This window comes from Maylandia zebra, linkage group LG19 (genome assembly GCF_041146795.1).
Source record: "Maylandia zebra isolate NMK-2024a linkage group LG19, Mzebra_GT3a, whole genome shotgun sequence".
Classification (NCBI taxonomy): Eukaryota; Metazoa; Chordata; class Actinopteri; order Cichliformes; family Cichlidae; genus Maylandia; species Maylandia zebra.
In genome coordinates this window covers 1,209,769-1,234,636 of record NC_135185.1, presented here as the reverse complement: position 1 = coordinate 1,234,636, position 24,868 = coordinate 1,209,769, and the positions used below count along the sequence as shown (strand labels likewise).

General features: G+C 41.2%; 1 protein-coding gene across 5 annotated transcripts in view; it reads left to right on the top strand.

The window, feature by feature from the left end:
• adck1 (aarF domain containing kinase 1) overlaps nucleotides 1-24,639 on the top strand; it is a 90,945-nt gene extending 66,306 nt beyond the window's left edge. For 4 of the 5 annotated variants that reach the window (XM_004564153.6, XM_012922720.5, XM_004564151.6 and 1 more), the window contains 2 exons: nucleotides 17,838-18,031; nucleotides 19,212-24,639. In XM_004564153.6, coding sequence (XP_004564210.1) covers nucleotides 17,838-18,031; nucleotides 19,212-19,356 — 339 coding nt within the window. In that variant the 3' untranslated portion in view covers nucleotides 19,357-24,639. Of the gene's footprint in view, nucleotides 1-17,837; nucleotides 18,032-19,211 lie in introns of those variants that run through there. The other variant, XR_013094477.1, reaches the window with a different exon arrangement.
• Nucleotides 24,640-24,868: the final 229 nt, after the last annotated feature.

The window sequence follows — 24,868 nt, the reverse complement described above, 5'->3', positions numbered from 1 at the left end:
TAGTAGCACTCCAACAACGCCCTGTTTTGGTCTCTTGCCCACTGATGCCTTCTTGTTCCAGTAGCCCACTTCTCGTCAGGGTGCCCTGGTTCCTCAACACCTGCATGTAAGGTGAACTAGCAAACATCATCATAGCTACATGCGGCTGTCTTCTTGTTTGATGGCAGATACTCCCTTCACCCTGGCCAAAAAGGCTAAAATGACCAAAGAAAAAGTGGAAAACGGCTAAACATGAGAGGTTTTTAGACAAAATTGGTGTTTTCTCCAATGTTTAAGCACTGCTTCCAGCCAAGAGTGATACCATAAATCCCCTATAGCTGCAGAAAAGGCTAACATTGTTGTCTTTTTACAAAAAACAGCTAAACAAGAGAGGTTTCTGGACAAAGTGTGTGTTCTTCATTTTTTAGCCACCGGTCCGAGCACCGTTTAAGCACCATCTCATTGACATAATGCTTTCCCTGACCCTTACCCTAAATCTAACCATAACCTCATTGTAACCCTGACACTAAAACCACATTTTGAGTCTCAAAAATGCCTTCAAACTCGTGGGGACTGTTTGTCCCCACAAGTATAGTAAACTACCAATTTTTGGTCCCTATGAAGATGTTAATACCCGTCCCCACACACACACGCACACACACACGCACACACACGCACACACACACGCACTTGCACACGCACACACACACACACGCACTTGCACACGCACACACACACACACACACACACACACGCACTTGCACACGCACACACACACGCACACACACGCACACGCACACACACACACACACACGCACACGCACACACACACGCACACACGCGCGCGCGCACACGCACACGCGGACACACACACACACACACACCTCCTCTCTTCTGTCCTTTGCTGCTCTGTCTTCAGTCTTTGTTCTTGCCTCTTATTCATGGATTTTTATAATAACTGATGATGCATTCCATTAGTGTTAATGCAATCACGCACACGCAGCAAATATTGAGTGCTTTTAGAGTTCTGGGGTTTTTTGCTTTTCTTTCATATACAGGAATATGTTCTTCTAATTGAATGCTTCTTTCTGAAACACTGAAAACAAAGTCATTAGTCACAAATATATCCAGTCGGTGACACTACAAGTATTTTATCATACATTATATGGAAAAAAGTATTGGGCCGCACACCTTAATCTTTGACTTCAGGTGTTTTCATGCCCATAAATGTATTCTACTGCAAGTACTGCGAGTTGTAAACATTCAGTTTGCCACTTAACAGTTCCTGTCAATGTCTTTCTCTCTTCTCATATGTTGATTGACACAAATACTGGTCTCCCTGGTGCACGTCATTGTTCTTGTCAGGCTGTCAAACAGAATGCCACCAAAAAAAGCCACAGACTTAGAAAAGGAAGTAAAAGAAATGAAAAAGTCATTGTTCTCCATTTAAATCTGAATCTAAATTGGATCTAAACTGTAGATATCACCAAACAACAGAAACGACTACTAGACGAAAATGGGGCAGATCACAGAGCTACAGAAACCTAAAAGATGGCCCTTTGTAGTGGCAAGTGGCAGATCTGGACCAGTACTCCTGCATTAATGACGTTATTATAAGCAGCCTGGAGAACAGACCCAGGTCGTGTGCTAGCAATGTAGCTGCAGAGGAGGGCAGGGATCTTAGTGAAGCTAATATAGATTCACTGGAACAACAAAATATTATAACTTTGATATTTTCATAGAAAGCAAATAGCCAGTGAAGACACTGAACCCTCTGCCTCGAAGAAATAAAGGTGACGAAACCCCTTTTAACAATGAATGTTCTTAAAACTAAACTGGAATAAAACTAAAATGAACCAGTCTGTATATCAGTAAACACCTGGCCAAGAAAAATCCAGAAATAGCAAGACAAGCACATATATTGAGAAGGTAAACAAAGTTCACACTGCAAAAACACTCAATAAGGATAACCACGGTCAAGAGTTAGATCAGCAAAGGAATAACTGAATTTGACAAATTTAATCAATGACAGTAAATTCAGAAACATTTATTGAAATAAAGACTAAAACTCCTCACCAGCTGCACAAATTGTAAGTTCATGACTAGGGATGGGTATTGATAAGATTTTAACGATTCCGATTCCATTTTCGATTCTGTTTAACGATTCGATTCCTTATCGATTCTTTTTTTTTTTTTAAAGGAGAACACTAAGGTCGATTAGCTTAGAACTGTGTTTTATATCTTCTCTTTGAACAAGATAGAAATTTAGGAGTAACATGGCCTTACAAACCCAACAGTGAGATCTTAAGAGATCCACAGCCTACGGCTCTTCAATGGGGTGTCACAGGGTCCCCAGGAAAAAAAATGTATATGTAAAATAATAAAATAAATATTCTCCTGTAGCAATAACAAAGTTTAACATAAATTATTCTGTAGCAATTACACAAGAATATCCAGTAATGTCCCTGCCTACAATTAAACACATTCACTTACCAAAGTGAAATCGGGGGCATGTGCTGTGGCAAATGGGTGCAAGCCTTTGACCACAAACTTACTCGGTGACATTCGTCTATCCTGGCCTGAAAGGAGACGCTACCGGTAGACTGCAGCGAGAACTGCCAGCATCTGAGCCAGCCAGACTCTGTCTCTCTCATCATGGTTATCTAAATGCAACGCACAGTAATAGCAGGTTTTGTAATAAGGTAAATCGCGCTAACATAATGTGCAATGCTAATTGATTAGTTACCTGCAGTATTAACGGGAGAGGACGTGGAAACGCTACCGCTGCTGCTGGGTTGAGCTTCGCTAGTCCGGAGCGGATCAAAAACACGACATTCGTTGAACGCAATCGCGTGTTTTTTGAGCAAATGCTTTTGCATGTTCATAGTGTTTCCTCCCTTTGATGAAATCTCTACTTTGCAAGTATTGCACGTTGCCCTGTTGTCATCCTTTCTCATAAAGTGTAACCAAACTTTTGAGCGTTTGTGCCGCTCAGGCGCCGTGTTTCCTACTGGGTAAAAGACGCTACTCAACGTGATGACGTCATTCGGGGCGACTGGAATCGATAAGGGAATCGTTTATAAAAGTGGCAAACGATTCCAAGGAATTGAAACAGTGGGAACCGGTTCTCAACAAGAACCGGTTTTCGATACCCATCCCTATTCATGACTGCTGGCCAAAATAGTCTTAATAGAAGGTACCTTTACCCATCAGGACACAGCTAACAGGCCTCCTGCTGAGGTTGTCTTGTCTTTCCTGTCCCTCCTCATTACTCATTGTGGGTTCCCACATTTGGCCCACACACCTGTCAGCAATCAACTCACCTGTGACTCATGACTTAGTCAGGCATCCACTACTTAAGGTGGTGGCTAATAGAGGTGGGAATCACCATACACCCCACGATACGACATTATGACAATACTTCACTCACGATACGATATTATTGCAATTTTTTTTAATTATTTGCGATATTCTGAGTATTATATTTTGCGATTTATCACATTTTTTCTACTGCAGATTCTGTCCATAAAGGTAAACTTTATCAATATTAATTTTATCTAATAACAAAGTCTCACACTCAGTCATTCTCTCATTTCAGTCAGTTTTATTGCTGACAAACTGAACGGTTTGTATTACAGTCTAGTCCAACTAAACTAAATGCAACCATCTGGTACAATTATAGCAATTTGTAAAAACTATGCGGCCCCTTCATTAACTGAAGAATGTGAAAGTAAATTAAAACAAAATATAATTTTACATTAAATAAAAAGTTTTAAATTTAAATAAAATAAAATATTTTGTCTTAAATTAAAATAAGTAAACTGTCCTGTTTGTTGCTGCCCTAAAAAAAAGTTAAACAGACGTCGGTCTTGAGCTTGTGAGTCGGGAGCTGTAACATTTTCTGTTTTTGCTCCAGAGCGTGGTTTGCCACCAAGTTTCTATTGAAAAACACAGTTATGCGCCGCACTCTCCCCAAGACCCTGGATTCTGCAGGCGGTTTAAGGCTTGTTGTGATGCCAGATTGAGCTTATGGGCGAAACACTTCACATGCAGGTATCCCACTAGCTGAGTGGCAATTGTCATATTAGAAGTATTGTCGGTGACAACTAGGGATGGGTATTGATAAGATTTTCACGATTCCGATTCCATTTTCGATTCTGTTTAACGATTTGATTCTCGTATCGATTCTTTTTAAAAAAGGAGAACACTAAGGTCGATTAGCTTAGAACTTTGTTTTATATCTTCTCTTTGAACAAGATAGAAACTTAGGAGTAACATGGCCTTACAAACCCAACAGTGAGATCTTAAGAGATCCACAGCCTACGGCTCTTCAATGGGGTGTCACAGGGTCCCCAGGAAAAAAAATTTATATGTAAAATAATAAAATAAATATTCTTCTCTAGCAATAACAAAGTATAACATAAATTGTTCTGTAGCAATTACACAGGTCCATGCGTCGCAAGTTAATGCACCCCTTTCTGCTGTGCTCAAACTTTCCTCAACTTTACGCTTCACGTCTATGTAGAGATTGGGTACGGCTGTGTCCGCGAGAAAACGTCGTGATGGTGTCACATACCTGGGTTCCAGCGTCTTGAGCATATAAGAAAAGCCCTCGTTTTCCACAATGTTGTAAGGATGCAGGTCTTTGCAGATGAAGTACGTGATAGATTATGTCATTTTCTTAGCTCGCTCTGAATTGGCAGATAGCTTTGTTAAGCTAAGAGTGTCCAGTGTTGGTCGATTTTTCAGTTGAGCTGATTTAGAGCTAGCTTTGCCGTCCGTGGTTAATGCTATTTTTGGATGGTGTAATGTAAGATGGGCCCTCATGTTCGTAGTATTCCCAGACTACTTTATTTTCATATGAAACTCCTTGCAAATCCAGTATGTCATATCCATCTCATTTGTCCCATCCTTGTTAAAAATGTTCAAAATACGACCAGACGTTCGATTTAAACGCAGATGGCAGTTTCCTGATTTCTTGCTCTGCCTCCATCTTTGTTTGATCAATTTTCCCATGTGCTGACCTAACCTCTGCTGACCTCACTAGAGAAAAAGCTCAACCGCACCGGCTGGTGGACTGGAAGTTTTTGTAATAAAATATCGATGTCTGCTGTCCCTGTATCGATACATTATTAGCAAACAAAATATCGCGATACTACGCAGTGTCGCTTTCCCCCCCCCCACCCCTAGTTTTTAGTTCATGTCTTGTGTAATTTGGTGTACCCCAGCCTTTCCTCCCTGTTTCCCCTTACTTAAGATTAGCTTCTTGACAGCTGAGGCATCAGTGTGTACATTACATGGATCAACTGAAGGGTCAAATGCATCTCTCAGGTCCTGTGTCAGGTACATTTTTGGACTTTCTTTCAGACATAGTTCATATACTTCTAAATATCTGTAGTCCAAGTATGTACAGGGAGTGCAGAATTATTAGGCAAATGAGTATTTTGTCCACATCATCCTCTTCATGCATGTTGTCTTACTCCAAGCTGTATAGGCTCGAAAGCCTACTACCAATTAAGCATATTAGGTGATGTGCATCTCTGTAATGAGAAGGGGTGTGGTCTAATGACATCAACACCCTATATCAGGTGTGCATAATTATTAGGCAACGTCCTTTCCTTTGGCAAAATGGGTCAAAAGAAGGACTTGACAGGCTCAGAAAAGTCAAAAATAGTGAGATATCTTGCAGAGGGATGCAGCAGTCTCAAAATTGCAAAGCTTCTGAAGCGTGATCATCGAACAATCAAGCGTTTCATTCAAAATAGTCAACAGGGTCGCAAGAAGCGTGTGGAAAAACCAAGGCGCAAAATAACTGCCCATGAACTGAGAAAAGTCAAGCGTGCAGCTGCCAAGATGCCACTTGCCACCAGTTTGGCCATATTTCAGAGCTGCAACATCACTGGAGTGCCCAAAAGCACAAGGTGTGCAATACTCAGAGACATGGCCAAGGTAAGAAAGGCTGAAAGACGACCACCACTGAACAAGACACACAAGCTGAAACGTCAAGACTGGGCCAAGAAATATCTCAAGACTGGTTTTTCTAAGGTTTTATGGACTGATGAAATGAGAGTGAGTCTTGATGGGCCAGATGGATGGGCCCGTGGCTGGATTGGTAAAGGGCAGAGAGCTCCAGTCCCACTCAGACGCCAGCAAGGTGGAGGTGGAGTACTGGTTTGGGCTGGTATCATCAAAGATGAGCTTGTGGGGCCTTTTCGGGTTGAGGATGGAGTCAAGCTCAACTCCCAGTCCTACTGCCAGTTTCTGGAAGACACCTTCTTCAAGCAGTGGTACAGGAAGAAGTCTGCATCCTTCAAGAAAAACATGATTTTCATGCAGGACAATGCTCCATCACACGCGTCCAAGTACTCCACAGCGTGGCTGGCAAGAAAGGGTATAAAAGAAGAAAAACTAATGACATGGCCACCTTGTTCACCTGATCTGAACCCCATTGAGAACCTGTGGTCCATCATCAAATGTGAGATTTACAAGGAGGGAAAACAGTACACCTCTCTGAACAGTGTCTGGGAGGCTGTGGTTGCTGCTGCACGCAATGTTGATGGTGAACAGATCAAAACACTGACAGAATCCATGGATGGCAGGCTTTTGAGTGTCCTTGCAAAGAAAGGTGGCTATATTGGTCGCTGATTTGTTTTTGTTTTGTTTTTGAATGTCAGAAATGTATATTTGTGAATGTGGAGATGTTATATTGGTGTCACTGGTAAAAATAAATAATTGAAATGGGTATATATTTGTTTTTTGTTAAGTTGCCTAATAATTCTGCACAGTAATAGTCACCTGCACACACAGATATCCCCCTAAAATAGCTAAAACTGCAAACAAACTAAAAACTACTTCCAAAAACATTCAGCTTTGATATTAACGAGTTTTTTGGGTTCATTGAGAACATGGTTGTTGTTCAATAATAAAATTATTCCTCAAAAATACAACTTGCCTAATAATTCTGCACTCCCTGTAGTTTCCTCAGACTTTTAAAAGACACACTGCACTCCATGCAGAGGTATGGCAAGTTTTTGGCTAAAAGCTCTTGGGTATCAGCTTGTTAGTGAACACCTTCATATTTGGCTTTTTTGTAGATTCAGCTCATGAAATGGGAACCAATCATGTATTTTTGTGACAGGTGCCTAAAGATATAATTGATTCTCATTTATGTACAAACTATGTTTCATCTCTTGAATTAGGTGCCTTTTTTATAAGTACATATTGGTTCAGTAAATTTTATTTACTTCATACAGTAGCAATTTGCTTGTGTACTCTGTAAGAATGACACTTGGTTTTGCTAAATCGTGTCTGACATTCTTCCCTTATGTCTGTCTGTGGTACAAAATCAGCTGGTTAACTCTAATATACTGGAGAGAAAGAAAAATCGCCAGAACAGATTCCACCTCCCCCAAGATGAATTCCCTTTTCCTTTTGCTTGGCTTATTATTGCGCCACTCTCAATACAATATGTCCTTATTGAAGCTTTCAGATGCAAATGAGAGCCCTGTCACCTTCTCTGTGTCCCGCCTGACAGCTGTGAGGCCTGCTACCCAACCTCCTATAATTACTACTAATTGTTATTCCCCAAGCAGGCATCAGCATAGCACTTCAGAACACCCAGCACCCTGTTATTTGGACTGGGGTGCTGTGATGTGGTATTATGTTGTAGGTTTATGTCTCTACCCTGTTAACGATTGGTTTTGATTTTTTAAAAAGTAAATAAAGAAAAAAAACATGAGATGTGAAGTAACTTATTTAGTGAACAAAGGAGAGTTTAGAGCGATTCACAGAAAATGATTTAGCAAAGAATTAGATTAAATTAGACTACAGTAAGTCTACTCAGTATGGTACTTGCAGCTGTTCTGCATTTGCTAGTTATGTTTCAAGGGACCTACTTTACTAATTTCTTGCACTATTAGAATAGCTTTGTATGATTGATAACTAAAAAGAATCCCTGTTTATCTTAAACAACAGTCCCTCAGTTTATCCTCTGTCTGAAACAAGTCATTTTAGCTTCCTGTCCTCTTCTTGTATGCCAGCTTTATTTTGATTGGGTGCCCCTCGTAAATGAAAGGTTTTGAACTATACGTGAGTGGAGCTTTATGCTAGATACAATCACATTTAGGATATCTGGTTTCATTGATATTATCAAGAAAAAAAGAGTAGAGAAAACTATCAGCTCACAGGGATCATTACATACTGACCTCAGGCGGCCTTAGGTGAGATTTTGGGCATGTTTAATACAGTCCCAATCAAAGGTTTAGGACCACACCTCCAAAAATCCCATAAACCCCCCAAAAACAGAAATCAAAGTTCCAAACATGAACTCCGTAATGAGCAGCTCCACCGTTATTGTTGATCACTTCAAAAATTCATTGCGGCATGCTTGATGCAAGCGCTTCCATGAGGTGAGTGGGAACAAGTGGTGAAGACGGCCGCATGAAGGGCATCTATTGTCTGGAACTGTTGTCCATGTTTGTAAACTTACCTTGCCATCCATCCCCAAAGGTTCTCAGTTGGATTTAGATCACAAGAACACGCAGGATGGTCCAAAAGAGTGATGTTCTTTTCCTGGAAGAAGTCCTTTGTCCTGCAGCGTTGTGTGCTGTAGCGTTGTCCTGTTGATAAACCCAGTCGTAACCAAACAGACGAGGGCTCTCAGTCATGAGGATGCTCTCTGCAACATCTGGACACAGCCAGTGGCCGTTTAACGTCCCTGCACTTCCTGAAGCTCCATTGTTCCACTGAAGGAAAAAGCACACCAGACCATTATGGCGTCCCCTCCACTGCGGAGCGTAGAAAACATGTCAGGCGGGATCTGCTTGTCATGCTGGTAATGTTGGAAACCATCAGGACTATCCTCATCAGAGAATAAAACTTTCTTCCACCTTTCAGTGTCCCATGTTTGGTGCTCTCTTGCAAAGTCCAAATGGTCAGTTCTGTGGCGTTCAAGGAGACGAGGCCTTTGAAGACGTTTTTAGTTTTTGAAGCCCTTCAGTCTCAGATGTCATCTGATGGTTATGGGGGCTGCAGTCGGCACCGGTAACGGCCTTAATTTGGGTCTGTTCCATAACCCTCAGGATCATTTATGAATTTTCAAATGTCTCATTGCATCCCACCTCAGCAGCGATGGCGTGCTGTGAGAGACAATGCTTATGCAGTTCAACAACCCAGCCATGTTCAAAAGGGGAATGTTTTTTGCCTTTGCCATCAGAACATCATGACAGTGTGACTACCTGACAGAAAATGACAATGAATCCACATTTTTGCATTTTGCATTATGTGGTCCAAAACTTTTGATCAGCTGTAAAACAGCCTGTGTGTTTAAGTTTAAGTGGTGTGTTTAAGTGGTGTTTTCAATAAATTGCATGCTCAAAATTTTTTGTCTCACTCCCAGTTCTTCTTGTTGCATGTTGAAGTTCTACTTGGAACCTTGTTAAGATCCAACCATGCAAGATATGATTTTTTTTGCCATTTCTCCAAAAGTCTTAAACTTTTGATCGGGACTCTATCTGCCATTGTAGCAGCATATATACGACAGAAAGCACAATAGGACCACTTTTAGTGAAGTGCTTACTGTTAATAAAGGAAATGATGTATACTGAGCAGTTACTTGTAAGTGGTTTAAGCAAATCCAGGAGTGACATAATTGCTATTACTGTTGTAATTACTTGATGCTGACCGAAACAAATTCAGGTTGTATTTGACGCCATTTCAGTCAGTTTTTGGACTAGTGATTGATTCAGGAATAAAAAAATAGATAAATCATATTAGTGTTGTATGACAGCTTTCATACATTCCTTCTAGACAATGGGCCTCATATGTGGGAATATATCAGAAATGTTAATTTTCTTCTCACTGTAGCATTTCCTCATGGCGTTTATTTGCTTGCTGGTCTTTTTTGCATTTAATGGAATTGAGGAACTTTATGACAGTGCTGTATGAGATCGCTTTACTTTGGTATTTCTTCATTTATGTCTAAATTTAGATTTGACAAGTAAAGCACTGCTTGCCTTGCTTGTCCTGGCAGAACATCACTGGTTTCTGTTTTCTGCCGTCTCCCTGTGGTCTTCTTTTCTGTTCTTTCCCCACGTCCCACAAACCAGTCGCAGCGATGGCTGTCCCTCCCGGAGCCTGGCTCTGCCGCATGTTTCTTCCTGTTGAAAGGGAGATTTTTTTCCCCGCTATCACCAAGTGATTGCTCACAGGAGGCTGTCTGTTGCTGTGAATTAGCACTACGTTAATAAACTGAATTGAATAAAATTGTGTGTGTGCGTGTGTGTAGGTGGGAGATAATGTAGATGAATCAGATGCTGTTTGCTGCATTGCAGTTGTTTTCTCACATCATTTCCTGTGGGCATTAGACGGAGACAGAGAGCAGTTTATCTGTGTCAGAATGGTGTCTGTCTGTCTCTGTGCATGTCAAATCTATGTTTATCTGGACTGACAGCCCTGAAAATCTTGCTAACACACACGCACGCACGCACGCACGCACGCACACACGCACACACACACACACACACACACACACACACTTTGATCAGATTAGCGTGCACATATAATTAGTCTGGAGAAGAATATACACAGGGCTTTGGGCACCAATGTTTGTTATTCACACAGTGAAAAAACCATTGGATTTTTATGAATGGCTTTATTAAATAAAATAATAAAAAACATTAATATACAATATTAATTAAATACTCTCTGTTTAAAACATTTGCCTTTCAAGATATTAAAAATTAGACATTACAGCACATAAAAGTAAATAATATTTGTGTAGCAAATGAAAATAAGGTTTATAAGATTCAGTTTAAACACCTGCTCATATCTGTCTGTTTATATATGTCCATAGTCAGAACCTCACATACATCAGAAGTTTAACTGCTGAGCTTCTAACTTGCCAGAAATCCAAATGCACAGTTCTTCACTGTTAATGGTATTTTCCTTCAAAGTGCATTGAAAAGTAATTAGATTTAACTTCCAGTGCAGTTTAAAAAGGTAAAAGCTTTACAGTCAGCACTGTAGAGTTGTCAGATGTGTTTCTCTCATTATAATCTGGATAACAATATTTTTAGTATTAGTATTAGTAAAAGTTCATTGGTGCTCAAAGATTTCTCTGGATGTTTACTTAGATAGCGCTGACTTTGTAGATCGTACAGGTGTCGTACTCTCCCTAGCTGCTTTTGGTAACAGATGGTTCTACTGTGGTTTCTTCTCTTAAGTATTAAAATGTAGTTTGTTTTTTCCTTCAGCACCCTGTGGACACAGCGATCCTTGTCTTGGCATTCCTGCTGGTAGTATGAAATGAAGCATCGGTTACAATCAGAAACTAGTTTGGTGTATGGAAAGCTTACATGAAACAAAGAGAGTTTGAAAACTGTCCATCACGGCCACAGTGTATCACAGGCATACGTCAGCCATTAAAATCAAGGAACCACTACTGATGGATCTAATTCGATAAATCAAATTCTTCTCACAATAATATTTTTTTCAAAGGAAAAAAAGCCATTTTATTTTTTTAAATTAAAAACTCTGTCTGCTCTCCAGTTCTGGTGTAAGTGATGCAATAGCAACAGCTTATCTAACATCTCTAGAAGCATACCGTTGTTATTTTTGATGGTGAGTAATGAAATATAATAACTGTCCAACCAACAAAGGTTTGGCTACAAGCCTACAGCTGTAAGGCAAGTCTTATGATTGTAACCCTGTTAAAATAAAAGGGAGAAGCTTTGTGTCATCGTGGTTACAATAATGAACACATAAGGCTGTGGAGCAATACAGTTTAATGAAAGTGTATCCTGTAGTTTGGATGAACAGCAGTCCTCCATGCTGATGTTTGATTTTGTCAGTTCACTCATCTCAGCCTGCGTGATGTCACTGTGTTACCTTGGCGCACACTTTTATTCCTGGAAGGTGATTTATTTTATTTTATTGTATTTTTTTTACCTTCTAGAATCTACCAGCTCTCGGGCAGCTGAAGCCTTTGTAGTAAATCCTGCTCCCCTGTGATTTGAAGATGTTTGGATACGGGAGCACCACTGAGATGCGTTTGATGGTCCTTAATAATGTAGTTGTTTATGTATCTGACATTGCAGATTTATTCTTTAGAATGATAAAGTAGCTATTAGGAGACTGACTCTGAAAACAGTCCCGAGGATGCAGTTAAAACTGCACTTTGTATTAGTCTGACCCTCCTGCTACATTCTCTCTTTTTACAACATCGCTTCACCAAATCCACTCATTACCACTCCTAAAAACAAAGTGAGGGTCACTTTGTTTTTCATTTATTGAAAAGGACTCCTTCAGCTCTGTTGCTAAGTCAAGTGAAGTGCTTCTTATCTTCTGTTAAAACTATAACTATGAATCATTTGTACTGGAGCTGTAAAAAAAAAAGTGTATGAACACAAACCTTTAAATCTCGCAGAAAACAAAATGTTTTTTATTCCATCATCGTGTACCAAATTTTTCTTTGTGATTGAAAACATCCCTCGTTTGTAATTTTAGAGCACTGATTGTAATGTTAATGCATCCAAGTTGAAAATATACCCAGCGCTAACCTTGACCAATAATTTGTGCATCTATTTAGACTTTCAGATGACGTGAATAGGTATTTCTATATTACGCATCCAATTAGTCTGCATTTATGCAGTTGTTCAGTTTACTTGTGTTTTGTCCAGCACTTGTACAGACTCACCTCTGCTCACCTCTTGACATACTTACCATCTAAAGATTGCAAAATGAATAAGGCTTTGGAATCACTTTGTTCCATGACTAATGGTGTAATTTAGCTGCATTGATGTGCAGTAGGAAAAGTCCTTTGAAGTAGAGTAGAGCAAGACACTGATGCAGCAACTCAAGCAGCCATCTTCAACATCAAAGAGAACAAATAGTTGCCATGGAGGTAAACATCATCCCTCCGTCCCCTTATTCCTTTGTCATTACTTCTTTCTGTGTACCATCATTTACTGTTTGTACTGAAGCAATACCTGAAAGCCTATTTGTGTGAATCTACTCTTCCTTTTCTGCTGGACACTTTATCAGGTATACATTCAAAGTACTGGGATTCACCTCCTTTTACCTTTAGCACTACCTTAATCGCTCATGGCAACAAGGTGTGAAAACATTCCTCCGAGATTTTGATCTACTTTGAAATGATGCAGTTGTTGTATTTGAATACAGTGAATTTACCAGTTTCAGATTATTTGAGCTTTGTTACATTGCGACCTGGTAGCAGCAGCCATCAAAAGATGAGTACACTTTGGTACTAAAGGGATGGACATGGTCATACAATGGTGTTTAAACAATGCTCTCATGGTGCTACTGGGCCCAAAGTGTGCCAATACAATATCCTCCGCACCATTGCACCACTACAACCAGACTGAACCGTTGATACAAGACAGGATGAATGTTTGCATGTTTTTATCCAAATTCTGATCTTATCATTAGAATATTGCAGCAGAAATCCAAAATCTGTCACCACCATAGTAAAGAACAAACAGCGATAATTCCCCCAACGTTTCAAGCACAGTGCATACACAGGCAGGTTGACAAACATGGAGGAGCTGGAGGGGAGAGTGAAAAGCAGGTCCAATATTATCTCTCAAAATCAGCCAACCAGTGAAGCTGTTGAAGGACAGGAGAAATATATTCTACAGAAGCGGTTCTGGTAGTTACACGAGCAACTGCATTTTGGACCAGCTGACGACTATGGAGAAGTAACCAAGAAAAGACAGAATTACAATAATCAACGCGGAGTGTAACCAGGGCACATACAAAAATAACAATCCGGTCGTTAAGTCTGACGTCACTAGTCGTGTCTGGACCTAAACTCCGCTGTAGGTCCATATATCAAACGATCCCTATGGCATTACTGAGAGTTTAAAAACTGTCTAAAGTCTTTCATCTTTAATAAAATGATCAGCGTTCTGCTCTACCAGGTGTAACAATTGAGTTTAACATCCAGGCATCCATGAAAACGGAATTTATGACATTTAACGGAGTTAGAAGTTAGCAGGGAGTTAGCTCGCTAGCTTCTATCTAAATACAATATAGCATGTCCTGACTGCGGGGTTTTGGAAACAAATTAAAACGTACAGCTCTGTTATCACTTCCAGCATAAATGAAGACAGAAAACTAAACAGCAGTGACGTTTGTAGGGTTACTGAAGTTGGGCTAGCTGGTATATAATGATGTGCTACGTGACCGCTAGCGACACAGCTATGTTAGCATAATATAAACAAGCTAACTTTTTTTCCACTCGATAAAAGTTAACGTGAGTGTTCTCGGTGGTCAGGAACAAATGTAATCGCATGGCAGGATGCTGTAAAAGGACCAAACTTCAGCCAGGAGAACAACTGAGATAATCCATCCACAATACGAGGTTAGTCATTCATATACTGCTGCATGGGCTGGGCTGTAGTTACATCCTAAGGTTTTAAAAACTGAGCTTAAATAAATGATTAGCGGTAATAAAAGCCGAGGGAGGTCAACAGTGATCACTGACTGTTTTAGGAGCTTTTTGAGATTAAATAGAAGAAAATACATAACATTAAACATGTTAACAACACAAATGCCATATTAAACGCAGACTACTTTAGACCCGGAAGTAGGATTCGTCACGTCATCACTTAACGACCGGATTGTTTGACGTCCTGGTCACTTGCTTGTCCAACAACACTTAAAACTATTGAAAACATTTATAAAAGAAGTTTAAAACTACTTGACAAAAAACAGACTTCCCACCACCACTGTCATGTGTTAAAAAAACATAAATTATTGAACTTCAATAATTTAGTGGCACCCCCATACTCTGCAACCCGCCAAAGGGGGCCCAGGCCCATCCGGACCGGGGCCTAGTTCAGCAGCACCTTTTTGGTTCCCAGATGTTCTGTACTCATAAAAAACATTCATAGCTTTTGTCCCATCACTTTTGCATGTCATATTATAATAAGTGAGTCAAATTTTAGTTATGTATTTACAGCATAACAACAGAATTTAACAGTTTAATCTTTTAAATAAACATATTTGTGAAATTGTTTTAAACTTGTGACTGTTTTGCAGTTTTTTGTGTGTAGAAATGTGCCTGGCGGGACTGTCGATCGAGGACGCTGAAGATATCTACCTATTTGGAACCATGATAACAGGGTTCTTGCTGATCGGAGCTGGCTTGGCCCTGGCTTATCGGAGAATTAAGAGAGCAGAACCAGCTGTTCAAACCCCCCCAAGGCTGCCCGCTGGGATTGAAGCGATGGGTTGAGGCGCGACTTCTCACAACGAACACAGCATGGTTAACACCTTGGAGACGCTTACAGCTGCCCTGAAGACTCAAAATAACACCATTGAGCGTATGATGGGATACATCAGAGAGAGGCCTGCTCAAAATGAGACCCTTGAGCAAAAGTTGGATCACATCGCAGAACGGCTCACTGCAGTTGTGGGGTCTCAGAATCACAAGAATGACAACACCACGGACCAGAAGTTTGATACCATCTTGGGGAGGCTCGCGGCTCTACAACGGGAGAGTGAGAGACCAGTGTCGGAGTGTTAAAGATCAGGTTTGAAATTCTCCTAAGCTGCTCGCATAAAAGAAAAATCAACGGCATCAACATGCGAACACCACGGCGCCAGCTGCACGGCTCAAGGCTGGAGCCGCACAAAAACTCCCTGATAACGACTGTGTTGAGTCTGTTCCTTCCCATCCCATGCAAGGCCACCTGGTTTGGCTGGAAGACTGTTTACTTAGCCTGATAGGGTGAAGGACACTGTCTCAGCTGAACTATGGACACGCACACACATACACTTACACTGATAAGCACTCACACATCCCCCCTCCCCTTCCAATGCCTTCGATGCTTGTTGCCTCCTGGGAACACGAGGCGGGTCTGGGCCCACGCTGGTGAGTCGGCGCAGTGGCAGGATGGCTGCTGTGTTGCCTGGGATTACTCCTTTCCCCTACCCAACCCTGTTGCTGGTCACGTGCTCTATAATGTTGTGCTGTGGACATTTAAGTGCTTTTTTGTGCAGAGGAGTTTTTTTGTTTCCTGTTCTCATGCTGTCCTCTATAGCCCAGCATGAGCAGAGGTCTCTTTTTTTCCTCTTGTACTTTTCCCATTGTAGTGTACATTTCAGTGTTTTTTTCTGTAATGCAACCGTTCTCTGACTTGTATCCCCATGTGATGTCTGTGTTGTGTGTGTAAGGTCGGGGGGCGGGTTCATTTCACTGCAGTTTACTGCATGTGGCGATTAAAAGTTGATGATGATGATGATGATGGCCTTTATTTGTCAGTTGCAGGTCTTTTGCCCACAACCGAGATGACAGACCTTGCCGACCGTACATACAATACAAACATCACATTGGGGAGACAGGTCAGGCTAGGTAGCGAGGAAAAAAAAACATTGAAATGTGCAACACAGAAGGATAATACAGGAATGCACAGATATCAACACACCACAGCACAATAAACACAGACAGCAACATGGGAAAGTGTTCCAGTGTGTACATCTGATCTGGGGCCGCTGCAATCTTTCGACTGCGCCTCCAACTGACCCGATGTCCACATCAGAGGGGAGGTAAGCGTTGGAGGTGGCGTTGGATCCAGGGTAGGGAGGGTGATGCGTCAGTGAGTGCTTATCAGTATCAGTATATGTATGTGTGTGTGTGTATGTGTGTGTCCATAGTTCAGCTGAGACAGTGTCCTTCGCCCTGCCAGGCTAAGTAAACAGTCTTCCAGCCAACCCAGGTGGCCTTGCATGGAATGGGAAGAACAAACTCAACACAGTCGTTATCAGGGAGTTTTTGTTCAGCTCCAGCCTTGAGCCCACAGCTGGCGCCGAAGGGATAGCCGCATTATGATGGTGGTTTGTCTTTTGCAACAACTCATGAGAATTTCAAAGCTGTTCTTTAACACTCCGACACTGGTCTCTCAATCTCCCGTTAATAACTGCGAGTTTCTCCATGATGTTATTTACCTTCAATTCCGTGGTCTATTCAGGCTTTTGCTCACAGAGCAGATTCTGAGACCTCACGACCGCAGCCAACTGATCCGCGATGTAATCCAGCTTCTGCCCAGAGGTGTTATTCTGAGCCTTCACTGCAGCCGTTAGCGCCTCCAAGCTCTTAACCATGCTGCACTCAGTGAGCCCTTTCTGAGAAGTTGCGCCTTGTCCCATCGTTCCAATCCCAGCGGGCAGCCTTGGGGGGGGGGGTTTGAACAGCCGGTTCGGCTTTCTTAATTCTCCGATAAGCCAGGGCCAAGCCAGCTCCGATCAGCAAGAACCCTGTTATCATGCTTCCAAATAGGTCGATATCTTCAGCGTCCTCGATCGACAGTCCCGCCAGGCACACGATCCTCCATGTCTGCCACCCGTCCATCGTGTATCCGGCAGGGAAAGTACCTCCAGGGCACTCGGGCTCTCCCGAGCCCAGACTTCTCTTTAGGTTTTAGAAACAGACTGTGAGAGAGTGTTCCAGGGAAAGTAATACAAAAAAACACACGAGACAAGACAAGGACATAAGCAGGGAAGATAAGGGAGAGGAGAAAAAGTGCGTCCGCCTCCTCCGAGAGCCAAAGTAGTGACTTGAAGCAACTGATCAGCCTACACTGTCAGTGTCATCTGTCGTATGTAGCCACGAGCCATTATTAATAGTCAGTAACAGTACTTTGACCCGGGGGCCTGCTTCGTCTGATTATATGAAAATATTACAGTTTGATAAGATCAGCCAATTCCTTCTCCTTGTTCTGTCCACTTCAAGTGTTTTATCTTTTTCACACTCACTGGGTATAAGCAGCCATTGATGGACTTACACATATACATGCAACCTGAGTTTTACTTTTCCTGTTGCGTGTCTTACTTGGCAGGATATTGAGATAAGGACCAATGCAGGCCTGTACCTGCCCCAGATCAGCGACTTGTTGAACAGAGTTCCCCGGCAGATGCTGTTGCTGCTGAAGACCAATGACCTGCTGCGAGGCATTGAGACCACGCTACAGACCAGGGCCTCATCCTCATCCTTCATCAACATGTCCCGCTGCTGCATACGAGCCATAGCCAGGTAAGAAATGTACTTTCAGAAAGAGGTGACATAAGACATGACATAAGAATCTGTTAACATATCAAAGTCTTGGCTGGTCTGTGAGTTTTGACATGTTTCACTGGTAACATAGAATTTACATGAGTGACGGCTCTTTAGAGGTTACCTTGTTTTCAAACTGCAAACTTTTTGCTTTATGGTAGGTGGAAAAAGAATCAAATATAATAACCAGGGTGTTTTGTTTGCTGTATGTTGCAAACATGTGGAGGTTACTTTGAGTGACAGTTTGACCAAGACTTAGATTTCATACATGTAATGGAGGTGAATGAAATATTCTTTGTGCTCTTTGGAGCACTGAAAAAACATTTTGATAAAATGTGGTATCACCTGTTCTAATTGCATCAGTTTTTAAAAATTGAAATAGGACACCCAAGAACCAAATGGACTCTCCAATGTGGACAGCACATCTCACTGGGTTTGTGCAGCTTAAATGAACAGAGGATAGTGAGGGAATGTGGCTAAAGAAAACTACATCTATGAAACTACCCAAAGGTCCAGTTGGGCTGCAGGTTGGTTCCATTTAGATGAACAATGTCAAGAATCCAAATATTCAATACCAATTTATCCATGACTAATGGTATGAGAACCTGGGCTTGAAGTGAAGGGCTCCATGGGCTGCTGATGAAAGTAAATTCTCATTTGTGTGTTCATTAACATCTTACCACTGTCATCCAAAAAACAACAAAACTTTACAAATAAATTTGGTTTCTTTTGATTGCACCATATTCTGTTTGTGTGTTTGGCAACAACATTTTAAAATGTCTGTGAAGATTCTCAGTCATCCAGGTCATCGTAGTCAAAGGAGCTTGCAAAGAAAAGCGTCTGGACTTCTTTAAATTAACGTCTTCAAGTAACTTAAAGAAGTCCAGACGCTTTTCTTTGCAAGCTCCTTTGACAACATTTTAAAATGTATTTTCCTAACGCTTTGAACATGTACAGAGCACATTGATTCATTCTTCTGTGCATCACAGTGCAAACGTCCTCACTATTCCCACAGTGGTAAACAGATGATGGCTCGTGCAATTGTCTGTGATTTTGTGTGAAACTCATGAGAAATGGCTTTTGAGAGAAATCTTGATTTTATGACCCAGACTGTGCCAAAGGCATAACCACTTCCTCTTTCTTCTGCTTTGTCTGACAGGCACAAGAGGACTAAAACTCAGAGCAGGAGAAGGCGTGTGCAGATCACGCTGGCCGAGTCTCTCAGCCTGTGGAAACTCTACATGTATGAACTGTTTCTGTGGCTGAAAGGATCCATGACCATTCTGATGCCATTACTACACTGAGACATATTTGGATGTCAACCTTGTTTTAAATTCATCTTTTACCTCAAGTGTCCACTCATTAGTGTTCAGATAATAATTGTAACATCGTTATCTGTAATTTACTCAGTATGCTGTACATTGCATTTTCAGCAGGTCACTATTGTTGGGAATTTTATGACGTGAAAAAACATTCTCCTGTAGGTTCTGTAGTGCAGAGATGGATCCTACAACATGAGCTCCGAGACATCTGGAAACCTGAACTTTTCATTTTAGCTTAAAAATGAAATATCGCAGTTTATATTCGGTAGGGAATAACACATACAAAATACAAACGGATTAGTTATTAGTTAGTATTAATTAGTTGTTAAAGGTGCATTATCTAAAATTGATGGTCAATAGAGCAGGAAAAATAGTAACTCTTACCAACACCTGATAAAACTCACCTGCAGATATCTACTGAGCAGCTAGCCTAAATGTTTGGCCAACAGCAAATTTGTGCTGTTGTCATCTTTTTACATGGTGGCACATACCAAACATGACATCATCATGAGGGTGGGTGTGGCTTAGCAGGTAGAGCGGGTTTGTTTTTCAATGGGAAGGCTGATGGTTTGATCGCCTCTGAGAAGCACGTGAGACAGTATTTGTGACAGAGAACGTCACATAAATGTTGCTGTATTAACTTCTATTCCTCTTGTCTTCATTGCATACCTCCACCTCTGCAGGCTTTCTTCCACCTGCTCCCCCACTCTCACTACAGATAAAAGTTTTATCCACACACGTCATAGCCAGGAGGACTCCTGCCTGAGCTCATCTCTTTACCTGCCCATCACCATTGCAACCAACAGCTGATCCCTGGTGTAGTTCCACCCCCACCTTGATCCCATCTGTCACTCCTATGCACACCTCACCGCTGCCTTGCTGTTCTCATATATGTCCTGTGCAGCCCTCACCTGCTGCTCTGCCACTCCTAATTTCCTCATATAATATCCCAGTTCCTCTCTTGGAATGCTGTCAGGCTGTCAAACAGAATGAACCCGACAGACGGAAAACGAAAACGAAGGAAACGAATCATGACCCCTGGATCATGTATAAAACGTTTACCGTTAGGGTCATATGATCCTCTCAATGATAAGAAAATGGTTTATATTTGAATGTCAATTTAATGTAAGTCTGATACAGATCAGTTACAGATTTCCTACATACAGTATACAGTAGTCTGCATCTATCCCTCAGTCACTCGTTCAATGAAAATCACCTCACACTGTCCTAAACTCATTATTTACAAATGTTCTTGGCAAGAATGTCAAAAGTGGACAACTAAATGATGTAAGTGACCATTCCCCATGTTTTATCACAAACTGGTACAATCCCATTAAAAAATAATTAGTCAAAAACATATTTTCTCTCTGAATCATAACTGCAGTAAAATCTTTGTAGATGATTTAAATGAAGCTTGCTGTCTATAATGACTCTTCTTAACAGATACTGTCCAAACAATAAAACACAACTCTTACCTCACACCTCAGTGTCTGTCCTCATACATGTCCTGCACCACCCTCACATATGTCTCTGCCACTCCTGACTTCCTAACGTAGTACCACAGTTAGTTTCAGGCACCCTAGCATATGTTTTCTCTAGATTTCCTTCTGACCTTCTGTATACTTCTCTGTTAACAAAAGTCCACTACAGTCTCTCCTGGACCTTTTTATACCTCCACAGGTGTGTCATCGGACCATTTGCCTCCCACTCTGCTTCGTAGCTGCCCTCACGTTCTCCTTTCGAATCATCACTTCCTGATTCTCTCTCATGTTCTTCATTCATTAGTCCCTCAGCGTATTCCTTTTACTCCTCAACAGTGTGTTACAAAGATGAAACACACGTCTTAGTACTCTGCTGTCTATCCTTAGTCTTAACCCACGTCACATCATTACAGCTTCCTCTCTCTGCCTAGCCAATCAGTACATGTCCTTTTCTCTGTCCGGGATCACATATAACTCATACAACTATAAGCCTTTTCGTTTCCAGTTTATTTTGCTGTAAAACCTCGCTCTTTGCTGGACACCTGACATCCCGCCACTCCTGTCTGCTTTCTCCATTTCCCTGATTATTCCACTTCTCTTTGAGATACCTTTCTATACTTTCTCATTCCACCACAAGAGAGGTCTCCTTGTCTTCTTTCCTCTGTCCACGAGATACACTAAATACCTTCTTGACTGTTTCACTCACCACTTGGGCTTTACTTTCCCAGTCATCTGGTAATTCGTCCCTAAAACCCAGAACCTGTCTCAGCTCCTCCTGGATAATATTCTTCTTTCTTCAGTTACTGCCATTTAGTACTTACCTCTGCCTTCCCACACACCACCAGTATACCCTAACCCAGGGGTCGGCAACCTGCGGCTCTTTAGTCCTTACAGTGGGGCTCCGCGTGGTTTGGGAAAATAAATTAGAAGTATTTAGCTGAAGTGTATTTTATTTATGTTAGTTCTTTTTTAACTTGTAGTTCTAAATTGTTAGATTATTGTGATGTTGAAATACAAAAATACAATTATATTCTATTATTTCTTCATTGCTCAAAATAAGCGTCACACTCGCGGGAGCCGGCGTACTCGCCGAAACACCATTAATTTATCGAGACTTTCAACCCCAGGTTGGCCAATTATGGATCTTCGGATCCACATTATGTCAGCAGCTCCACCGTGAACTATGTTAAAACAAACACCGCTCACGCCTCACAGATGACAGCTTACAGTCCTGCGTAAAGATGAAAGTGACTTCGTACAGCCCCGATTTGAAGACGCTGTGCGCAGAGGTTCAGGAGCAGAAGTCCCGTTGTAAACATATCACGGCAGACCTTGCCGTACGCACACAGCCGGCTGTAGCTTTGCAGCTCACAGCCCGACACACACCAACACAACAGCATAGATCGCACAGACGTTAAGGCGGCGAGGCGTGATTGCGGGTGCTGCTCAGGTGCATCCGCCTCCCCTGCAGCGGCACTGCAGACCACGCCCCGCCACACACATTAACCAGGTAAAATACATATTTAGAATTTTGTAAATATTTATTTTTCTTTCTTTTTTCAGCAGCATAGAGCTTTTTTCCCAGTTATTTTTTAAAAGTCAGGTCAAGGCTCCAAAAGCCCAAAGGCGATATAAGGAGGGTGGCTCACAGCAGTTTTTGTTTGCTGGATCATTTTAGTTCAGCTGCGTGTCTTTGCTTTTGTTATATTTCTTTAAGAGTTCAAAGTGTGTTCATTACATAAATAAAATGTAATTTTCTCTGTAGCACTTCATGGATTTCATAAGCAACACACCTTAGTTGTTCACACAAAGCATAAAAGTAAAAAACAATATATACAGTGTTATCTTCATTTTAGATGTCAACAAGTATTTGCAGCTTCCAGTGTTTTCTTCTGCGTGGAAACCGGGTCCAAGTGGCTCTTTGGTGTTAAAGGTTGCAGACCCCTGGGCTAACCCATGTCTACCCAACATCTGCTCATAAACTCTGTCTACTAACATCTGCTCCAGTTACCAGTTACATCTGCCCTCCTTACCAGTCCCATAGTACATGTAAAGTCCCTACCTCCACACTCCTGCCTTCTTTCTCCCTGCCTCCAAGGTTTTCACCCTCTCCTCCTATGTTTGGGGCAACAGCACACAGTTTCCTTGGACAGCATGCTTGCCAACACACCGGAGGTTGTAGTTGTTAACCCAAGCTCTGACTGACCCGATACAGAAATCTCATTCTTGTTGATGTTTGATTTGGCAGAATCCCACTGCTGACACAACCCTCCCCTTTTATTTGGGCTTAGGACTGGAACCATATTTTACATACTGCACCTTTAAAACACACGGTGATTACTCTGGATGGCAGAGCTTCCAAATGAATGTAAGAATATTTAGCTCTCATTACCGGTCATGTTATGAAATTCAGTAGTCCTGATATTGAGACAGGAAGTATCATAAGCTGCCTTTTAACCCTGACTTGGCCAAGAGACTCATAACATTATTTCATAATTATCGTCAAATGTTTCGGTCTAAAATTTCAAAAAGGTCTGCTGGAGCGAAACAAACATGTAAAGGAAATGACGTCATAATAATAAAACAGTGAAGCAGCCAAGTGCCACATCTTTAAGCCTTTTTCAAAGTGCCACAGATACAAATGCTGTTTCAATGCTATGAGCCAACAAAGTGATGAAGGGTGCTGAGAACTAGAAGAACAACCTGTACGAAGCTCAGTCCTGACAGTATTTCTAACTCATTCCTGCTCCTCTACAAAATACCTCAAAGATGTTTCCATCAGATCACAGAGGTTTCTGCTGATGGTGAATGCATCTGATGGATAAATAGCTTATGATAGAATTATAGTATGTGACTGACCGTGTTTACCATTTCAGAGTACTGTTGATCTTAGGTCAAATACTAGGCACTCATCCCTTAAGCGCAGCAGTTTGTGTTACTGACTGTGAAGCTGTCTGAGCTGACAGATAACAGGTACAGCGATGACAGAGACTGAACTTTTCACACCATCTCTGAGCCTGAGTCCAGCTTCAGAGAAAGCTCGTTCCTGCCCCTTGTATCCACAGTCTCATTCCAAAGCTGGGTGAGGGTAGGGATGCAGACTGACTGGTAAATCAACAGCTTCAGTTCTGGAGAGCATCGCAAATTCACATAAAAATTATGATATTAGTATTTATTCATAATTTTTAAGAAACCAGACACTGGATGGTTTACAACAGACAGGAACTCCATTTCTGTTTCTGTGACATTCATGTCTTTTATTGTTTTATGCAGAAGTTTTGCTTCATCTTATTCAGTGGATGACTTTTGATTTATGAGGAGAAAATATTATTTTAGTGTTTGGCATAAAAAAAAACTGATGTTCATTAAAGTTTTTCTATTTTTATTGTCATCTTTACTTCTGGATCCAAGTCAAATAGAAAAGGCTTTGGGTGTAGTGGAAGTTCAATGACGTCTTCACAGTTCACCACCGTGTTAGAGCACACAGGCCACAGTGTTTGTACTTTGCACTTCTTAGAATTAGCATGTGCAAATAATGAGGAAATCCTACACATGTCTTTGAAACAGCTGGTACGACGGAGATTATCTGAGACTTTACTGATTCTTCTATGAAATGATCCAGCACTGACCCTTGTGCCATGGCTTGAAGTAATTATCATTTTAGGTAATGACTGCTTATTGTTATGTTATTATTCTTATCTATTGAGCATGGAGTGTTTATTTTATTTGTATTTTTTTATTTTTTTTGTCCTGTTAAAAATTAAACGATTTTGTGTGTTTTGAAAACCAACCACTGCGTGTTTTGACTTTATTATTGAAATACAATAACCATGGTTAATAAAACGCAAAAGCCTTTACAAATTATTTCACTACAACAAAGAATGAAATGATCATAATGAATATCACGTTTGTTTGGAACGTTATAATTAGCAGGTGGACTGTTTTAAATCAAGACTGTTAACCTGGAAACTGGTCTTATTTTTTCTTTGGTTATATTTAGACTCAAAATATGT